Source organism: Myxine glutinosa, chromosome 3 (genome assembly GCF_964187855.1).
Source record: "Myxine glutinosa chromosome 3, kmMyxGlut1.1, whole genome shotgun sequence".
Lineage (NCBI taxonomy): Eukaryota > Metazoa > Chordata > Myxini > Myxiniformes > Myxinidae > Myxine > Myxine glutinosa.
This window is the reverse complement of record NC_136263.1, coordinates 94,255,185-94,276,857: the sequence shown is the minus strand read 5'-3', so window position 1 is coordinate 94,276,857 and position 21,673 is coordinate 94,255,185. Positions and strand designations below refer to the sequence as shown.

At 42.7% G+C, this 21,673-nt stretch overlaps 1 protein-coding gene across 1 annotated transcript in view; it reads right to left on the bottom strand.

Moving 5' to 3' along the window:
- Nucleotides 1-200: 200 nt before the first annotated feature.
- Nucleotides 201-21,673, bottom strand: part of SNRNP25 (small nuclear ribonucleoprotein U11/U12 subunit 25) — a 38,352-nt gene continuing 16,879 nt past the window's right edge. Inside the window, exons 3-6 of the mRNA XM_068110447.2 lie at nucleotides 7,651-7,741; nucleotides 3,023-3,128; nucleotides 852-926; nucleotides 201-614 (exon numbers count right to left, since the gene is read on the bottom strand). Coding sequence (XP_067966548.1) covers nucleotides 536-614; nucleotides 852-926; nucleotides 3,023-3,128; nucleotides 7,651-7,741 — 351 coding nt within the window. The 3' untranslated portion in view covers nucleotides 201-535. The remainder of the gene's footprint in view (nucleotides 615-851; nucleotides 927-3,022; nucleotides 3,129-7,650; nucleotides 7,742-21,673) is intronic.

The window sequence follows — 21,673 nt, the reverse complement described above, 5'->3', positions numbered from 1 at the left end:
AGCTCTTACACGAGCCTCGATCTTGTATACAAAAAAAAAAAATCACCAACACACAATGCCTTGTCCTCCCAACTAAAATTACGTATCAGTCAAGAGGCCGTGCCTTTGTTCCTCTAAGCATCACAGCAAATTTGGAGACTCATGAGCGAGCATGCATGAAGAGACAGGGAAGAGGACACGAGCACACTCCAGACACGACCCACGCTCTACCACCCCACAAAGGTGGAGTTGTTTATTGGTTTTCGTTTAGCGACGGGAGGGAGATAAACAATCAAAATAAGATGAAGAAATGATGATACATCTATCGGCGTCCGTGTACAAAAGACATCACCAAATGACGTGGACACACACTGTTGGTCGAGGAGCATCGTTGGTACCTTTTTATTTTTTTATGAATCCATGCCATTATGTGCAGGAGGCAGTGCAAACTTTTACAAAGCGAAACGTTACACAATTCAACAAAAAACAAACAGGCAGCCATTAGCTGGAATTTATTTTGACACGGAGTTTGTTAACAATTCTGCAAGTGTTTTCATCAACAAGAAAACGTCGAACACTCCTTCTGCCTTAACTTCTTCAAGAAAGTGACTTCATCCCGGTTTCTTATTCCATACCTGCAACGAAAATGCTCAACGTTAAACAAAAACAAAATCGATAACCAAAAAACAATAGCACGATGAAGAACCTGACATGGAGCTGTTATGATCACCCGGTGAATGTAACATCATTCTTCAACTTGCGAAACGCAAACAGTGCTTCATTGTAATTAAAACAACTTCGTCATTAACACATCCTGATCCTATTTGTTCCATTGTATCAATGGAATCCTGGAAGAGAATGGAATAGCTTACTCTTTGAGAGCAGTGTCATCATCCACGAGTTTCTGTCCTTCGTACACCAGGTGATACGTACGCCACACATACAACCTGCAAGACAACCAGCCAAAAATCCGGCAGAACGTCATTACTTCAGCTGGAAGGTTTTGTTGGTTACAAGGAGCCAGATGATTGGAGAGTGTTTTATGTTTTATCTCCTTTCCATCCATTGAACTCATAAAGATGCAATCTTTGAAAGAAATAGATCATTATAATCATCAATGTACCCAAGTACATCAATGTACCACAAGCAGTACCTGGGCAAGAGCTATAGTGGGCGATTTGTCGCTGTCTTTTTTTCTTCTTTTTTTGAGTAGAAGATCGAGGCTCATGTAAGAGCTAACATTAATCGCATAAAAACAAACTGACACAAAAAAACATGATCAAGGGAGCGGGAGACAAAATGGGGATAGAGAGGGAAGCACACAAGTACAACAGTAGAGAACAGGGACGTCGGGAGATCTGTGGGAGGGAGAGGGCTTGGGAGGAGGAGAAATGGGAAGAGGGTGGAGGGGGGGGGGGGGGTGGCGGGGTGGGAGAGGTATAAAACACTGCTAGGACTTCCAGGAAAGAAGTCGGTATTTCAAAAAAGTGGATCTGGGGTGAATTAACGGGGGTAGAAAAGATCAAGGTTTTGGATGGGGGAAGATAAGAGAAGGTGGTGAACAGCTGTTTTAAAGACCTGGAGGAATGAGTCGGATTGAAGAGAGCGAGGGAATTTGTTCCAGAAGCAGGAGAAAAGCGGAATGAAGGAGTGAAGGTGAGCAGAGGGTGTTTTGTGGGTTTTTGCAAAAGAGTTACAATAGAGAGCTTTTGCAATATAAAAGAGTTAGATAAAAGAGAGAATTAAATATGGTTGGCAGGACAGCATGGAGATACGCACACTCGTGTTTGAACCATCCAGCCTGGGTTTGAATCCCGGCCCGGCTATAAACAGTCATCCTGGTGCTTCGCATGCAAGCATCAATATGTGTGCCATCCAACAAATGGCCATTAAGTTGGAGAAACCTTCTGCCAGGATTGGGGGCACTGGTAGACATTAAAGATCCCATGGTGTGGTGAGGTTGGCAAAAAAAAAAAATTCAAATCCAAATCGGCATCCTAAAAAATAAAAAATAAAAATCCTGCCACAGTTGAATATCTGGCCTGGCCAGCTGGTTCCACAATACGTGGGCTAGAATTTTTCCCCCACAACCAACCCCACAAGATGGGAATAATTGGGACTTAAAGTTGAAGAGAGAGAAGTGGAAGTTGAAGAGAGGCAAACAAAAGAGAGTATGCAAGTAGATATGTAAAGATCAGATTGGGTGGGGAAAAAATAACAACTCCTCGCAACAACAATGCAGGACACAAAAGGAAGAAAGTTGGAGTCAACAAAGAGGATCTATTTCGTGTGCAAATTACCAAGGTGGAGCGACCTGGGAGTATTTTTTGTTGTCGTTGCAAAATCGCTGCCAGTGATGTTCCGCCACCTGGCGGCCAGTCTCAGCACTTGCGCAAAAAAAAAAAAAAGCAGTCAACAGCAGATGGCCAAGTTATATTTCAGTGGAGAGGATGAGTGGATGGCCAATTCGCTCTAATTAAATTTCTGACGGTATGTTGTTGGCAGCCAGCACAAATATTGTTGCCGTACGGGCTTCACCATCTCTCGGATAGCACCACAAAATTGCATCTTCTCACTCTATGAGTAACTATTGGGGCAGTGCTATCATTTCGATAATGCTTTCAGAATGGGACCGACAAACAATGCTGGTTAGCTTGTTCAGCCAGAAGCACAGGAAGTGCAGAATTCCTGGCATCCAAAACCCCCGAAGAATGCTGGCCATAGTGAACCAAAACAGGAGCAAAGCCGAAGCATTCAATGTGTCTGAACAAGTGCAGTTGTTTGACGAAAAGCAAGGGAGGTGGGAGAGAATGAAATGAGAAAAGAATTTGGCAGAAGATTGGAGTTAGAAGGGAATGAAGAAAAACACATAGGACATAACAGGAGGGACAACAGGGGGGGGGGGGGGGGGGGAAGAAGAAGAAGAAGAAAGAATAATCCACAAAACATTGATTTGCAAATGGAAATAATGATTATAAAGGCAAGACCAGTGGGTGAAATATTACAAAATGAATCTCCTGCAGATGGTAACAAGACCACTTACCAGCTGATATGCCGTTGACCCCCCTCCCTTTCCAACTTCAGCTGTACGTGGCGACGGATTGCCTTTTTCAGATCCAAGACTGTTGCATCCTGAACCACCACAATCGCTGCAACCACATGTGCATGTGTCCACTTTAACACCGACTTGTGTAAAATATTACGAGTGAAGTTAATTTTCAGTACATAAGCTGAACAGGTCACAGTAATATGAACAAACTAGGTAGATGAACACTGTGCCTTTGAGTGAGGATGCCAGAATAATGAATAGGCATATAAAAAGGCAGTATGCAATGGTCATGTACGCCACATACATGTTAAAGCAGCAAACAGACAGGATTTGATGATTAACTCATCAGCAGGAAAATGATAGAGAAAGAGGAAGCATAAACCGGGGGAACATTCCGTGCAGCTTGAGCAAAGCTTTTGCTGAGTTAGCCTGGGTGGCACTTTGGTCAGACATGGCTCCATTTGTTACAGGGTTCGCCCTCTGGTGGCCTGCATATCTTAAGACTCAAAGGAAAACACTCGAAGTGTAAGCATGCCCCCCGTAAGCACGAACAGTGGAAACACATCGGATCAAACATGAAACGGCGCATTGGAGCTTCTGCAAAGTCACAAAGTTATCATGTTTATATGCTCTTCAAATTTAAACTGTTGAACACCTCATTACCACATCATCATGCGGCAGGTTTAACACAACCTTTAGGAGGTATTATATATTTTTAAAGAAAAAGATATTCACTACGATTTTAAAATAAGGAACAATCGATTTATTACATATGCACCAGGAGAGAGGTTGGGTGTTGGGGGAGGAGAGAAGGGGAAATGCCAGAATATTGTCGCGTGTCTGCCCTGTAGTGAACACTACAGGGCGACACGGATGACCAAACGAGCTTACACTCCAAGGCGTTCAATCCAATGATGACGGTATTCTTTACACGTGAGGGAAAGGTAGTGCTGTTAGCTAGATTCAAAATCCCGTCTCGGAACCGTCTCGATAAATTTTCAATTTTCATAACGGGATCTCGGATCGGCTCGGTTCCCGGCAAAGTAAAAAAAAAAAAAAAAAAAATAATAATAAGGCTTCAAAAATAATGGAATTTCATTACAATATATAAACAACAATGAAAAAAATTCATTTCTGATGTTGAGTACTTAAATTCCGACTTAGCTTCCATTTACCGGGATGAAATAAAATACACCGCCTACATGCAGATGATCGGCCACCGATGGGACCGGGTTATCTCATTACAGTTTGTATTGTCGTGTAATTTCTTGCTCGGAATGTCAGAGAGAGGGAGAAAATGTTTCTGCTCAGGCATATTCGAGTCCAGGTTGGAGTTTCATTATCATTTTGTGAGTTGTGATCGCCAAGGGGCTCGCTCCCCCCCCCCCCCCCCCCGTTCCCCTCCCCTCCCCCGCCCGGCAATGCCGGGTACTTCTGCTAGTAAATTATAAAGCAGGCGGTGTAGTGATCACCCCCCCCCCCCTCCTTATTTTGACTCTATGACTAGAGTAAACGTAATCAACTTATCAGGCCTAAAGTGGAGATAAGATAACCAAAATACTTTCACATTCAAACCGTCAAACCAAACCCCGAGGGATTCTTACAATTTATAGATTTAGCGTTGCAATTAAACATAAACGTTCATCAAAAACTCATTTCATAAAACTACATAATGTATTGTACTTGTATTAATACATTGTGTGTAGAATAATCCGTTATAAACGTGTTTTTAATCTAAATAAACATCGTCCCTCCAATCACGGAGCCTCGAGCGAGTCCCTCGATATTAATGTGCAAAAGACCATAGCAACCACATTCCGTAACTCGTCTCCAAGGACGGACACGTGACCGCAGCGTAAAGCGGAGCGAGGCGGAGTGATACAGCGGAAGGATTCAACGGTTTAAATAAAGCCGCGATGCGGCGGATTTTCATTGTGACCTTTAATCCTGATTTCGTTACTTCCGCCACCAAAGGTCGATGGAGGTTATGTTTTCACTCCTGTCTGTTTGTCCGTTTGTTTGTGAACACAATATCTCAAAAAGTTGTGGACGGATTCGGACGAAATTTTGTGGAGATGCAGCGTGTGTGACAAGGACGACATGATTAGATGTTGGTGAAGATCCGGATTCGGAATTCGGATTCGTTTGCAGTGCATTGTTTGTTGACAAGGGGAAAATCCTGGAACAGTGAGTTTACTTTATCTATCATCGTTTGTGTCCGTTCAGCTGCACTTGCGAAAAATGATGCTTGTGCAGAAGCAGAGTAATGAAAGCAAGGCTCAATAAATGCCTCTATTATGGAAAATATCTGCAAGAAGTTGGAATTTTAACCGGGATTTTTTTACCGAGAAATTGCGTCAGTCAATTTATCTCGGGACCGTCCCGAGACCGTCTCGAAGCCGAAACCGCCGGGATTTCGTCCCGGTCTCGGCTCGGTTGACAGCCCTAGGAAAGGAGGATGACGAACTTATCTGGACGGCTTCGACCCGACGTCTTCGCACCTGGATAATCAATTAACTCAAACAGACACGGAATTAAAATGTACAAAAATACCGGCTTTATTCAAGAATGCCGGTAACACAAATAAAACATGGCAAAATAAGATCCTAAATGGGACGTCCCCATACAGACTCAAATACAGACAAAGGGAAAAATAACTGTGAAAATAAATGCGTTACTTTGTGGGCACTTAGCTCTGAGCGGCTCTTAAATCTCATCAGGAATCATCCAGGCCCCCACGTCCTTGCGCGGGAACCAGATGCTGCACTGCCGCGAGTGGGAACTAGGCCTCCTGTGCAGTCCGTGTCTCTCGCCACCGAGCGCAAAGTCAGTAGGCCGTGCCCGTTCCACTCGCCCTCGCTTGTCAATGAATTCTCCTTGCACAGGAGCGCTATGAACTCCGACCATTCGCCATGAACTCCCGAAGCAGAGCAAGATATCAAATCGTGACCGTTCACCGCCAAAGCCAAAAGATGCGAGGAAGTCAAGAGGGACAGCCAAGGGAGACAGCCAAGAGAAGAAAATGTTGGGGAGAGCATTCTTTTATACTCAAGGCTCTGACGTCATCCGTGCCTGCTCCACCAATCCAATAGTCCTATTTTAGCAGTCCTTGCTCCAATCAATCCCTGATCAATCGCTGCTGTTCGGGGCGTGGCCTCCCAGACCTGCCTGCTTGTGTTGCGATGTGAAGGCTGACAGTGCCAGCGGTATTGTTTAATTCTTGTACCGGTCACTTTTATTTAGTGCTATAAATGCGCAATTTCTGTCTAGGTGTGTGTGCGCTGCTGGTGTCATAAGGAACAGAGGAAAAATAACAGAGGCCATTACATACAGGGGATTAATTACCCATAATCCCTAACTAATTAACAAAACCCCACCCCTCGTGATGGGAACGAACATACGTGCTTACACGACATATGGTCTACCGGATCCCTTCTTATGATACATGGGGTTTCTTCTTCTTCACGGCAGTCAGAGCACACTACCTATGCAATTTTACCTGGACCAAGGTATTGCCTACCCCCCCCCCCCCCCCCCCACAAACATAACACTATATATATATATATATATGTATATATATATATATATGTATATATATATATATATATATATATAAATAAACTGGTTGAATCATGGTTGTTGAATCATATATACATATTTATTTCATTTATTTATTTATTTTCATAGGTAGTTTTTTCATAGGAGTCATCAAATTTGGGACTTGTATTTAATTTAATAAATCAATTATATTTAATAAATCTTTCTATCAACTAATGACCGATAATAGTACATTTGCCACAGTTTGGTCAATGAGGCACGGCTTATGTTTTGAGTGCTTCCCCTTCATCGTAGCAAAATAATCTTATGATGAATGGCTAACGCTTGAAAGGTCAGCCTGGTGAAAAACATACACTTAACGGCTCTTTAGTTGATAAGATAAGATTCTCTTGTCTACCACCAAAGACCGGTTCCAATCTTCACGGGGTCTAGTCAGGACCAACACCCAAGCTGTCCACGATGTTTCGTCCGAATCCGTCCACAACTTTTTTTCTTTCATGATATATATCGTTTTTTGGCACTCTCGCTCAATGGTGAAAAATTACTTAAGAAAACTATCGGACCCGGATCGTCACCAAAATCAAATCAATTTGTCCATGTCACAACACACCAACCTGTCCACTAAATCCGTCCATAACCTTTTGAGATATCATGCGCACAGACAGATAAACAGAGAGATAAGACAGACAGGGGTGAAGACATAACCTTTGTCAATATTCCTTGGTGGAGGTAATCACAAACAGATAAATAAAGATCCGTGAATGTTTTTTTCCACACCAGCATGTTTAAAATAATTTCCACTCTGAACACGAAATGGATGAAAACGTATTTTAACATGTGATTTGGGTTAGTAATTCAGTGCGTGCGAACATAATACATAGATGGGCCAAGACAACATTATCAGGAACAAGTGCATTACGAAACATCAGATGGCGAAAACGCAGCTTTCCCATGCCTCTGCATCATGTGGCCATTCCAAGCAGCTGTCCACCCACAATGACATCACAACAAACATTGAAGATTGCACAAATGGCACTGGGAAACAACTTGTTGGAATGTCTTACGCAACACTTCGCCATCTTGTCTGCGCACACGCACCGTCATTGCCTGTCCACATTCCAGAGCTATCTGCGAATTGATCTCCTCCAAAGTTACCTGAAACAACAACATTTGTCGATTCAAATTCTGCAAAGAAAATTGTATGCACATTATGGAGTTGACGCTACTCAGCTGCGTTAGGACAGATGATTCACTTGCAAGTCAAACACCATGAGATAGAGGGGGCTGTCGGTACCACTTGGATGGGCAAATTCTCCCATTTATTTCCTGATAGCTCAGAACCTGCAATGAAAATGTCGAGTGGACTTATCAAAGTAACCTTGTGGTTTAAATCGAGTTGCCATGGCAATTGACTCCAACATATCTGAATATATTTATAAATATATATATTTATATATATATAAATATATAAATATATAAATAAATATATAAATGTATATATATATATAAATATAAAATATATATATATTATACATCTACCATATAAAACACAGTGTGTGTGTGTGTGTGTGTGTTTGTGTGTCTGTCCCCCTCCATAAGGCTAGGTTTTAAAGGCTTTGAGTCGTGCTTTAGGAGGGAATTGAGTGGGGGGGTTTAAGGGGCAATCTTTGAACACGAATGTGTGTCCACCGGTTAAAGGACCCAAAAGACCCCAAGGACGCAGAAGACCCCAAAGACCCAATGGACCCCAAACACTCAAAATACCCAAAGACCCAAATTACCATGTAGACTTTTAAAGACACAAAAGATAATGAAGATCTAGAAGACCCCAAGGACCCAGAAGACCCCAAGGACTCTGAAAACCCAAAATACCCCTAAGACCCTAAATACCCAAAGGACCCCAGAGACCCAAAAGACTGAAAAGACCCTGAAGACCCAATTGACCCCAAAGGCCCAAAAGACCATGAGGATCCAAAAGACCCAAACAACCCCAAGGACCCAAATGACAAAAAGGACCCAAAAGATCCCAAGGACTCAGAAGAACACCAAGTACTCTGAAGACCCAATAGACCCCAAACACCCAAAATACCTGAAGACCAAAAATACCCTGCAGACTGTTAAAGACACAAAATATATTGAAGACCGAGAAGACCCCAAGGTCTTTGAAGACCCAAAATACCCCAAAGGACCCCAAAGACCCAAAAGGCTGACAAGACCCTGAAGACCCAATGGACCCCAAAGACTCAATGGACCCCAAAGACTCAATGGACCCCAAAGACTCAATGGACCCCAAAGACTCAATGGACCCCAAAGACTCAATGGACCCCAAAGACTCAATGGACCCCAAACAACCCCAAGGACCCAAATGATAAAAAGGACCAAAAAGACCCCAAGTACTCTGAAGATCCAAAATACCCCAAAGACCCAAAAGACCAAAAAGACCCAATGAACCCTAAACACCCAAAATACCCCAAACACCCAAAATACCCAAAATATGCCGAAGACCCAAAAGACTAAAAAGACACTGAAGACCCAATGGACCGCAAAGACCCAAAATTTTGGTAAGACCCAAAATACCCCAAAAACCTCAAGGACCCAGAAGTCCCAGAAGACCCTGAAGACCACATAGACCCCAAACACCCAAAGACCCAAAATACCCTGTAGACTGTTAAAGACACAAAAGATAATGAAGACCTAGATGACCACATGGACCCAGAAGACCCCAAGGACTTTGAAGACCAAAAATACCCAGAAGACCCAAAATACCCCAAAGGCCCCAAAAGACTGAAAAGACCCCAAAGACCCAAAAGACATCGAGGATCCAAAAGACCCAAACAAAACCAAGGACCCAAATGACAAAGAGGACCCAAAGGACCCCAATGACTCAGAAGACCCCAACGACTCTAAAGACCCAAAATACCCCAAAGACCCAAAGGACCCCAAAGACCCTGAATACCCAAAAGACACCGAGGACCCAAAAAACCCAAACAACCCAAAGGACCCAAAAGACTCTGAAGACCCAAAATACCCCAAAAACCCAAAATACTCCAAAGATCCAATGGACCCCAAAGATCTTGAGACCCAAAATTTTGGTAACACCCAAAAGACTATGAGGACCCAAAAGACCTCAAGGACCCAGAAGACCCCGAAGACCCAATGGACCCTAAACACCCAAAGACCCAAAATACCCTGTAGACTGTTAAAGACCAAAATACCCTGTAGACTGTTTAAAAAATACCCTGTAGAAGACCAAGAAGTCCCCAAGGACCCAGAAGACCCCAAGGACTCTCAAGACCCAAAAGTCCTCAAATACCCAAAATACAGAAAATACCTTGAAGACCCAATGGACCCCAAACACCCAAATGCGCCTGAAGACTGTTAAAGACCCTGAAAACCCAAAATACCCCAAAGACTCTAAAATACCCAAAAGACCAAAAAAAAAAAAAAAAGACACTGATCCCAAATTTATAAAGACCCCAAGACCCTTAAAGACCCAAAAGACCCCAAATAACCAAAATACACCAAACACCCTTAAAGATCCAACAGACCATGAACACCCAAAATACCCTGAATACCCAAAAGACCCTTAAATATCCAGAAGACCCAAAGGACCCAAAATACCCCAAAGACCCAAAATACCCTTAAATATCCAGAAGACCCAAAGGACCCAAAATACCCCAAAGACCACAAGACCCTTAAAGACCCAAAAGACAACAAAAACTCAAAATGCCATGAAAACCCCAAAATTCCCCAAAGACCCATAAAGACACCAAAGACCCAAAATACTGAAAAGACCCCAAGACCCATAAAGACCCCAAAGACCCATAAAGACCCCAAAGACCCAAAACACTGAAAATAACCCAAGACACGGAAAGACCCAAAACACCCCGAAGACCCAAAAATACCCCAAAGACCTAGATGACTGAAAAGACCCGAGGACCCCAAAAATTCAGAGGACCTAAAAGACTCAAATGACCTGAAAGACCCAGAAGACAAAAATGAACCAGAAGATCCCAAGGATGCAAAATAGCTTGAGCACCCAAAATATCTAATGAACCAGAGGACCCAAAAGACCCTTAGGACTCTGAAGACCCAAAAGAAGAGTAATTATGTCTCTTACATTGGAATTGTAGATGGTGGCGTGCAAACCGAGCCTCAGGGTCAGTGTACGGAAGCGGTTTTGTTTTTAATTACAATAAATACACGGCGTAGGGAGGTGAAATTCTCTGAAGGTGACGTGCAAAGTGCGCAAAGGAAACCGAGTGTTCATTTTCGGCTGTAGGATGTCAATCCAAAACACCAAAAAGACCCAGAGGACCCAGTGGACCCCAAGACCCAAATTACCCCAAAGACCCGAGGACCCCAAAGATCCACAGGATTCAAAAAACTCAAATGACCCAAAAGACCCCGTGGACCCAAATGACCCAGAGGACACAAAAGACACAAAAAATCCCAAGGATGCAAAAGAGCTTGAACACCCAAAAGTCCCAAATTAACCAGAGGACCCAAAAGACCCTGAGGACTCTGAAGACCCAAAATAAGAGTAATTATGTCTCTTACATTGGAATTGTAGATGGTGGCTTGCAAACCGAGCATCAAGGTCGGTGTACGGAAGCGGTTTAAAAAAAAAATCACAATAAATACAAGCCACAGCGAAGTGACATTCGCTGAACGTGACATGCAAAGTGTGCAGAGTAAACTGAGTGTCCATTTACGTCTGTAAGATATCTAATAAGTAAAGAAGATAAAAGCACACCTGACACTAGGTCCAGGCTTCAGACTTTGGCACGCTCACGCGGCTGCACCGTCAAATAAACCGTTCCAACCCGTCATTTTTGATGGGCTTTATACTAGTAAATATATAAATATATAAATAAATTAATATATATATATATATATGTATTTATATATATATATTTATACATATACATCCTAAATTTGTATTTATATACATATACATACTAAATCTATGACCTTGGAAGAGTAAGGTGACAGTGGGTAAAAAAGCAATGAGCTTTCACGGGGCCACAGTGGGTGCAACAAGCAAGGGAATGGATGAACAAGGAGGCAATTGGGTTAGGTGGTGTTAATGTGAGTAGAAAATATGGAAATGAGGGCTCCATCTATAGCAATGTGTTGACTACACGAGTGGGGGAAGGAAAAGTCAGGAATGAAGGCAGCCTTGTATGCTACAGGCAGTGAACTTGGTAAGCAGGACAGGATGCCAGACTGTGCCAAGTGCCAGAGATATGTCCAGGGAGACAGTCCTGACCTCATGTTATTTCATTATTTCTAAGGCTCATGGAAGAGCTGTCACTCACACAAATGGAGCATTCACATGCAGACAGAGACAGCAGATAACACAGGACTTGAAATCAAACTCACACGTTATTTAACTTGGGGGAGGGGGGGAGAGTGAGGGAGGGGTGGATGTTACTTTCTAGATCTGGAACACAAGGGTTGTCGTCTGCATCCTCCAGTGGCAGCGCTTTTCTCTCCACAATCAGTGGGGCACATTTATGGAGAAATCTCCCTTCCAAATGGATGTCCATCTTTCCATGACCAATCCTTCGACAGGATGCTTTATCCTCTAAACACCAATCATAAAGTGAGGACGCAGCACGTACCACTTATAAAAGTCTTTGGTATGACTCGCCATTGGCCAGGGTCGACATTGAATCCCTGACCTCTCGGAGTCGATCCTCTAATCACAATGCCACTGACTCTAGTTGTTTGAGATATCCAACCACTGCATAATCCATTCACCACACAAACACAACATAGACCACCACATGAACCATAAAAGCTATGGGTGTGATGAAAGTACATGTAAGTATCTTTTTTACGACACTGGCTATTCCATGGTCTCATTCATGGCCACAGCCAAGGTTAATGCAAAAAAAACTGATTTTTAAGTGAAATTAGAGATATATTTTCACACGATGCTTACAGGTATGGTAGACAAGGCTGAAAATGTTTAGGGTGCATGAAATTTCCTGAAGAAATATGGATGAAGATTGACAATTGGTTGTAATCGAATATATCTACACAAAATGTTTTCACAGTGCTCATGATGTCTCAAATAAAAGTCATATAAGTTACCAGAATCACCTTAAAATTGTTTTTCATTTTCATGAGCTGCAACAATGTGATCATTCTTTCATGATACTCCCTCAATTGAAACACGATTGTTTGATGAAGTGGATGACCAATTAACCAGGTAATATGTCACTTTCTAAATGACGTATGAATGCTAACGTGGTCTTTTGTGCATAATTCTACCAATAACAGATTCTGTGAGGCCGAGGCGTTTGGGAAGCAGCTGAGCTGTGCAGGTTAGTGTGCTTTGTCCCTCCTGCCGAGGACGATTCCTTTTTGGCAACTTCCTCCCGCGATGCGTCTCCCTCTCACCCACTGTGGACAAATGGGACCGAGCTTCGGTGGGACCACGTGTAGAGACGGTGACCGGTAGCAGCGGCATGCCGGGATTTCCTCGGGTGGGATCAGGAAAACCCCCAGAGGTGGAGGGGGAAACAGAGCATTATTGAGGAAAAGGCTTGGTCCATGAGTCGAGTGAACTTTCTGGGTTGGAGATGGGTGCTTCAGGGCCAGGGAGGGCTCTTTTCAATCTTAGAGACTCACGAGGGGAGATGACAACCAGTGGTGACAGCACGCATGCGCACACGTGTGCACTCACGCATACAAACACATACAGTGCATTCAGAAAGTATTCAGACCCCTTCATTTTTTTCACATTTTGTTATGTTGCAGCCTTATGCTGAAATCGTTTAAATTCATTTTTTCCCTCATCAATCTACACTCAATACCCCATAATGGCAAAGAGAAAACAGGATTTTAGAAAGTTTTGCAAATTTATTAAAAAGAAAAAACTGAAATATCACATTTACATAAGTATTCAGACCCTTTGCTATGACACTTGAAATTTAGCTCAGGTGCCTCCCATTTCTCTTGATCATCTTTGAGATGTTACTGCACCTTGATTGGAGTTCACCTGTGGTAAATTCAATTGATTGGACATGATGTGGAAAGGCACACACCTGTTTATATAAGGTCTCACAGCTGACAATGCATATCAGTGCAAAAACCAAGCCATGAGGTCAAAGGAACTGCCTGCAGAGTCAGAGACGGGATTGTGTCGAGGCACAGGTCTGGGGAAGCCTACAAAAAAATCTCTGCTGCATTGAAGGTTCCCAAAAGCACCGTGGCCTCCATAATTCTTAAATGGAAGAAGTTTGGAACAACCAGGACTCTTCCTAGAGCTGGCCGCCTGGCCAAACCGAGCAATCGGGGGAGAAGGGCCTTGGTAATAGAGGTGACCAAGAACCCAATGGTCACTCTGGCTGAGCTCCAGAGATCCTGTGTGGAGATGGGAGAAACTTACAGAAGGACAACCATCATTGCAACGCTCCACCGATCTGGGCTTTATGGCAGAGTGGCAAGACGGAAGCCTCTCCTCAGTGAAAGACACATGAAAGCCCACAGAATCTTGTTTCTCACAGTCTTCGAGTCCTTTAGGTGCTTTTTTGCAAACTCCAAGCGGGCTTTACAGTAATAATAAATACAATAACAATAAATAACAATAAATACAAGGTGCAGGGAGGTGAAATTCGCTGCATGTGATGTGCAACATGCACAGAGTAAAACCAGTGTTCATTTACATCCGCATGATGTCGAACTAGAACGCCACTCAGTGGAGCGCATACTCCCGCTGTGGGTGGCCACTGCTGGAACCCCATCTTCCAATGGTAAAGAAATCCTTCCAAAAATTCCTGGATCCGGAATAATATCCTGAGCTTCACCAAACCTAATCAATTCTTCCTTATCCCAAGGGCAATCATCCCACCAACTTTCATCTAAATCCGTTCAGAACTTTTCCAGATATCTTGTTCACAAACACACGAACACACAAACACACACACGGACGGACACGATCAAATGCATTAATCCCTGGCGGGAGTAATAAATAAAGAAAATATAAGAACATCTGACACTAGGCTGAGGATTCTGACTTTGCTATGCTCATGAGGCTGCACTGTCAAACTAGAATGGCACTTGGTAGAGCGCATACCTCCGCCAGGCTGAACAGTTTAGGTTTTGTACCCCACTGATAGGCCGAATCTGGATTCCGAACTGAACCAAAATCAAATCGGCTAGTTCATGTCGCCTAACCAACTCGTCCATCACGTGTATTCATAACTCGTCCATAATTTTAAAATACGTTATATATCGCTTTTCGCTCAATCTCTCAACGGCGAAGAATCACTGAAAATGTTATACCAGCTGGATCTCCGGATCTTCACAAAAATTGAATCAATTCTTCCTTGTCACACCCAACCTCGCCACCAAGTCCATCCGTCCTACATGGTATTCATAGAATACTTACCCTGAGCAGTCAACTTGTTGCGAGCCAAATCTTCTGTTTTTGAACAATTTTTTTTCTTTGATCCAATATGGCTACCAGACCACGTCAGCGATGACATCATAAATTTATATTCTCTAACACAATTGTTGCATAGATCACGCTCAATACATTTCAAACTGATCAGATGAAGCGTTGTCCCTGTCGAATTATGACGTCATAATTACGGCACCAATGACATCATCGTTAACAACACCTATTCCCCATATGGAGTTCCTTACAATGAGCCACGTTTCAATTTTTTCCATGGAGCAGTTTTGGAGATATAGAGGTGCAACCCTTTTCGTTTTTTCCAGGATGTCGCCTGTACCACATGACCTATGACGTCATGATTATCATTCAAATATTATACAAGAGGAGCTGCTCCTGTGGTGAAAATTTCTTGCCCATCAGACTAACAGTTGCTGAGAAAAAAAATTCACAATGATCAGAATAAGTGTTGTACTTGTCGAATTCTGACGTCATAACGAAGGCACCGATGACAACATCATTAACATATCTTATTCCCCAACGGGAGTACTTGACAATGAGCCATGTTTCAATTTTTAGCCGCGTCGCAGACGCTGCTCATAGAGTGCCCTCTGCTGTTGTTGTTGTTCTTCTTCTTCTTCTTCTTCTTCTTGTTCTTGCAGAGAAGACAAAACCTCAAAGCTCCACCCATTCTGGGAACCATAGCTCCACCCATTCTGGGAGAGCCTTCATATAAACAAATATCCACCATTTTATTAACTCGCATAGCTTTGAGGCCTGTTTTGTAGGCAAGTGGTGTCTTCCTCTCTCACACAGTTTTATTTCAAATCAAATTCGATATATCATTTCATTTTTCACAGTCGCTAACATAGTTTTAGACTCGGTTGAAAAAAAACGGGAAGAAAATCCGATGAAAGTTGCCCTTTATAGAACGAAATGAATTCTCAAAGGCCTGTAACTTCAAGTCCATTGAGATATATATTTTTTAAATCGCGGCATGCTCAGTCATACACCACCCGAAATAACAGATGGGAAAATGCTAAGATATATATATTTTGTTTAAATCGCGGCATGCTCAGTCATACACCGCCCGAAATAACAGACGGGAAAATGCCGAGATATATATCTTTTGTTTAAATCGCGGCATGGTCAGTCATACACCGCCCGAAATAACAGACGGGAAAATGCCGAGATATATTAAAAATTCGTCCATTTGATGACAATCGTCACGATGAAATATTTAATTTATACGTCGTCACAATAATGTGGAGAGAGGAGCATAGCTTCGTTCACGTGTCGCCACACACGGGAAATTGCCGAGATATATATTTTTTTAAATCGCGGCATGGTCAGTCATACACCGCCTGAAATAACAGACTGGAAAATGCCGAGATATATTAAAAATTCGTCGCCACACACGGGAAATTGCCGAGATATATTTTCACTTTGCACAAAAATAACATCAAGTAATCGAATCAATAGGAATGTCCTGTGCCTATAACATCGACGTTATAGGCACAGCTGCATCTAGGCATTGTGTAACATCGACGCGGCTTTTGTTTTAATTAAAACTTTTTGTACTTGTTTTTCATGTAGCGGTTTCGGAGATATAGTGGTGCAACTTTTTTAGATTTTTTTTAAAGATAGCGTCTGCACCACATGACCTATGACGTTGTAATTATCATTAAAAAATTCTACAGGTGGAGCCACACATATTCTGAAAATTTTGTGTCTATCGGACTAACAGTTGCAGAGGAATTCTTGTTTTATTCATACTGATCAGATCAAGCGTTGTACTTGTCGAATTATGACGTCATAATTAAGGCACCGTTGACATCAACGTATCTTATTCCCCATGGTGAGTACTTGACAATGAGCCATGTTTCAATTTTTTCCATTGAGTGGTTTGGGAGATATAGAGGTGTAACGTTTTCCCAAGATGGCGTCCATACCACGTGACCTATGACGTCATAATTATGAATAAAAATATTCTACAGGTGAAGGCGCTACTATGGTAAAATTTCGTGTCAACCGGAACAACGGTTGCCGAGAAAATGATTGTTTAAAATGCAGACACAGCACACGTACCGCACAAGGCACACGTGCGGCATATGGCACACGTACGCACACGAATGCCTAACCCCGCTTTTCGCTTCGCGAGCGCAGGGTAACTAGAACGGCACTCAGTAGCGAGCATACCTCCACCTGGATGGCCATATCACTCAATGGTGAAGAATCACTTAAAAATTATACTAGCTGGATCCGGATCCAGATCTTCACCAAAATTGAATCGATTCTTCCTCATCACACATGGAACCGGCCCAACAAGTTTCGTCCAAATCTATCCATAACTTTTTGAGATATCCCGCACACGATGTATCGATTTTGGCCCTATCTCCCAATGGTGAAGAATCACTTAATAAATTAAATAATTCTCATATCCGAATCCATATTCAGATCTTCACCAAAATCGAAACAAATAGTTCTTGTCAGACACGCAACCAGTCCACCAAGTTTCGCCCAAATCCGTCCACAACTTTTTGAGATATCCTGCTATGTATCGCTTTTGGCACCATCTCCCAATGGTCAAGAATCCCTTTAAAAATTATAGTAGCCGGATCTGAATCCGGATCTTCACCAAAATGTAATCATTTCGTCCTTGTCACATACGCTACATCTCGACCAAATTTCGTCCGAATTTGTACACAACTTTTTGAGATATTTTGTTCACCAACAGAGAAACAGCCAAACAGACAGCCAGACAGAGACAGGGGTGAAAATACCTTTGGTGGCAGAGGTAATAAACTGTTCCAACCCGTCATATTTGACAGGCTTTTTCTAGTACATTTATAACAGCCCTCTCAGCTGCCACAGCTCTCACCTCCGACCATGGCCAATGGCTTCCCAACATGATTAATAGTAAATATCATAATATTAAACTTAAGCTGTACATTCACAAGCTCCAGATACACAACATGACCAAAAGTATGCGGACACCCAAACATTGAACATCTCATTCCAAAATCATGGGCATTAATATTGAGTTGGTCCCCCCTTTTCTGCTATCATAGCATCCACGCTTCTGGGAAGGCTTTCCATGTGATGTTGGAACATTGCTGCGGGGATTTGCTTCCATTCAGCCACAAGAGCATTAGTGAGGTCGGGCACTGATGTTGGGCGATGAGGCCTGGCTCGCAGTCGGCGTTCCAATTCATCCCAAATGTGGTTGATGGGGTTGAGGTCAGGGTTCTGTGCAGGCAAGTCAAGTTCTTCCACACCGATCTCGACAAACCACTTCTGTAAGGACCTCACTTTGGGCACGGGGGCATTGCCATGTTGAAACAGGAAAAGGCCTTCCCCAAACTGTTGCCACAAACTTGGAAGCACACAATCATCTAGAATGTCACTGTACGCTGTAGCGTTAAGATTTCCATTCACTGGAACTAAGGGGCCTCGCCCGAACCATGAAAAACAGCCCCAGACCATTATTCCTCCTCCACCAAACACTATGCATTCGGGCAGGTAGCGTTCTCCTGGCATCCGCCAACCCAGATTCGTCCGTTGGACTGCCAGATGGTGAAGCAAAATTCATCACTCCAGAGAATGCGTTTCCACTGTTCCAGAGTCCAATGGCGGTGAGCTTTACACCACTCCAGCCGACGCTTGGCATTGCGCATGGTGATCTTAGGCTTGTGTGCAGTTGCTCGGTCATGCAAACCCATTACATGAAACTCTCGACGAACAGTTGTTGTGCTGACGTTGCTTTCAGAGGCAATTTGGAACTCGATGGTGAGTGTTGCAACCGAGGACAGACACTTTTTACGTGCTACGGGCTTCAGCACTTGGCGGTCCCGTTCTGTAAGTTTGTGTGGCCTACAACTTCGCAGCTGAGCTGTTGCTGCTCCGAGACGTTTCCACTTCACAATAACAGCACTTACAGTTGACCGAGGCAGCTCTAACAGGGCAGAAATTTGACGAACTGACTGGTTGGAAAGGTGCCATCTTATGACGGTGCCACATTGAAAGTCACTGAGCTCTTCAGTACGGCCCATTCTACTGCCAATGTTTGTCTATGGAAATTGCATGGCTGCGTGCTTGACTATGTGTGTGTGTATATATATATATATATATATATATATATATATATATACATATACATTATACACACTAGCTTGGCTCGGCTCACTGCGCTCGCCTCACCAAGCGTCGTTACTGAGGAATGGGCTTATTTTAGCTGAGGCTAATGACTGTACCTGAGTTGCTGTGTTGTCATGATTTACACCAATCATAATACAAACAATTACTTTGCACAAATGTATTTGTTGTGTTTGTGATATTACATTTTTATAGGCAATTTAGGTTGAATGTTTTTTTTTTTTCAAGAAAGAACCCCTCAGCACACACATAGGGGAGGGGTCAGTGCAGACTGGAAGTTTGGGACGATTACACCTCACCACCACGTAATTCAAAACACCTCACCACCATGTAATTCAAAACACCTCACCACCAAGTAATTCAAAACACCTCACCACCAAGTAATGCAAAACACCTCACCACCAAATAATGCAAAACACCTCACCACCAAGTAATTCAAAACACCTCACCACCACGTAATTCAAAACACCTCACCACCACGTAATTCAAAACACCTCACCACCATGTAATTCAAAACACCTCACCACCACATAATTCAAAACACCTCACCACCAAGTAATGCAAAACACCTCACCACCAAGTAATTCAAAACACCTCACAGACATAAAACACGTAATAAAAACACCTCACCACCACGTAATAAAAATACCTCACCACCACGAAATTGAAAACACCTCACAGGCATAAAACACGTAATAAAAACACCTCACAGCCAAAAAACACGTAATATAAACACCTCACCACCACAAAATTAAAAACACCTCACAGCCATAAAACACGTTAAAAAAACACCTCCCAGCCACGAAATTAAAAACACCTCACCACCACGTCATTTAAAAACACCTCCCAGCCACGAAATTCAAAACACCTCACCACCACGTCATTTAAAAACACCTCACCATCAAGTAATTCAAAACACCTCACCACCATGTAATTCAAAACACCTCATCACCAACTAATTCAAAACACCTCACCACCACATAATTAAAAACACCTCACCACCATGTAATTATAAATACCTCACCACCACGTAAATCAAAACACATAACCACCATGTGATTTAAAAACACCTCACCACCATGTGATTTAAAAACACCTCACCACCACGTCATTTAAAAACACCTCACCACCACATAATTCAAAATACCTCACCACCACGTGATTCAAAACCACCACAACGTTATTAAAAACACTTCACAACCACGGAAACAAAAGTTTGAGGGAGTCGTTAAGTGACTAAAGACACTGCCCAGATGTGTAGATATATAGATAAATGACTGTACCCGAGGTGCCGTTTTGTCATGGTTTAAACCAATCATAATTCAAACAATTATTTTGCACAAATGTATTTGTAATATACGTGATATCACATTTTATAAGCAATTGAAGTTGAAAAAAAAAATTCCTAAGAAAATTCCCCCAAAAAAAAAAAATAGGAAAAGTTTTCAAAGAAAATACCCTTAGGACATACCGACGGGAGAGATATGTGCACACCAGAAGTTTGGTACGATTTCACAAAAGTTTGAGGGAGTAGTTCAGTGACAAGACAACACAATACAGGACAGACGCTGCACAGATATATATATACGTATACTAGTGGGGTCACCCGTGGGAATCCCACGGGCATGGACGTGTGTGACATTTCGACATATTGAGTTAGATGCTGCACCTGTTTCACAATAACACACACACACACACACACACACACACACACACACACACACACACACACACACACACACACACACACACACACACACACACACACACACACACACACACACACACACACACCTCGTTTTTTCATTTCTGTATCTCACAATTCGGTCTCTCTCTTATTCACACACCCACACAAACACACACACACACACACACACACACACACACACACACACACACACACACACACACACACACATATATGCACGTGCGCGCACACGCACACACACACACACACACGTCCCACATGTATATATCCCACATCCCACATGTATATACATGTTTAAAGTGTACGTGCCCTTCCCCCCTCCCCCGCCCGGCAACGCTGAGTACTTCTGCTAGTAACTAATGAAATAAAAACGAAGAAATATCTCTGGGTAATTTTCTGAAACTCGGTGAAATTCGCTGAAATTCGCTGAAATTCGCTCGGTGTATCGGTGAAATATTTTATTTGGGCGGTGTAGAATTGCTTCGAACGAAATATCTCTAAGCAATTTCCCGTCTGTGTTTCATGTCCATGCACACGTGAAATGGAGTTTGTTTTTGCACACGTGAAATGAACATGTGAACCTTTACTTCCGGATAATAATGTTGAATAAAATAAAAACGAAGAAATATAGTGGGGTCACCCGTGGGACATTTCGACATATTGAGTTAGATGCTGCACATTCAAAATGGTTACTGGCAATTCATCAGATCCAGAAATGGTGTAATGAACACAATTTATTTATTTCACATAATATGTGACCCCTCACTCCTGACACACTCCTGTCTCCACCTGACACTCTCCTCTCTCCACCTAG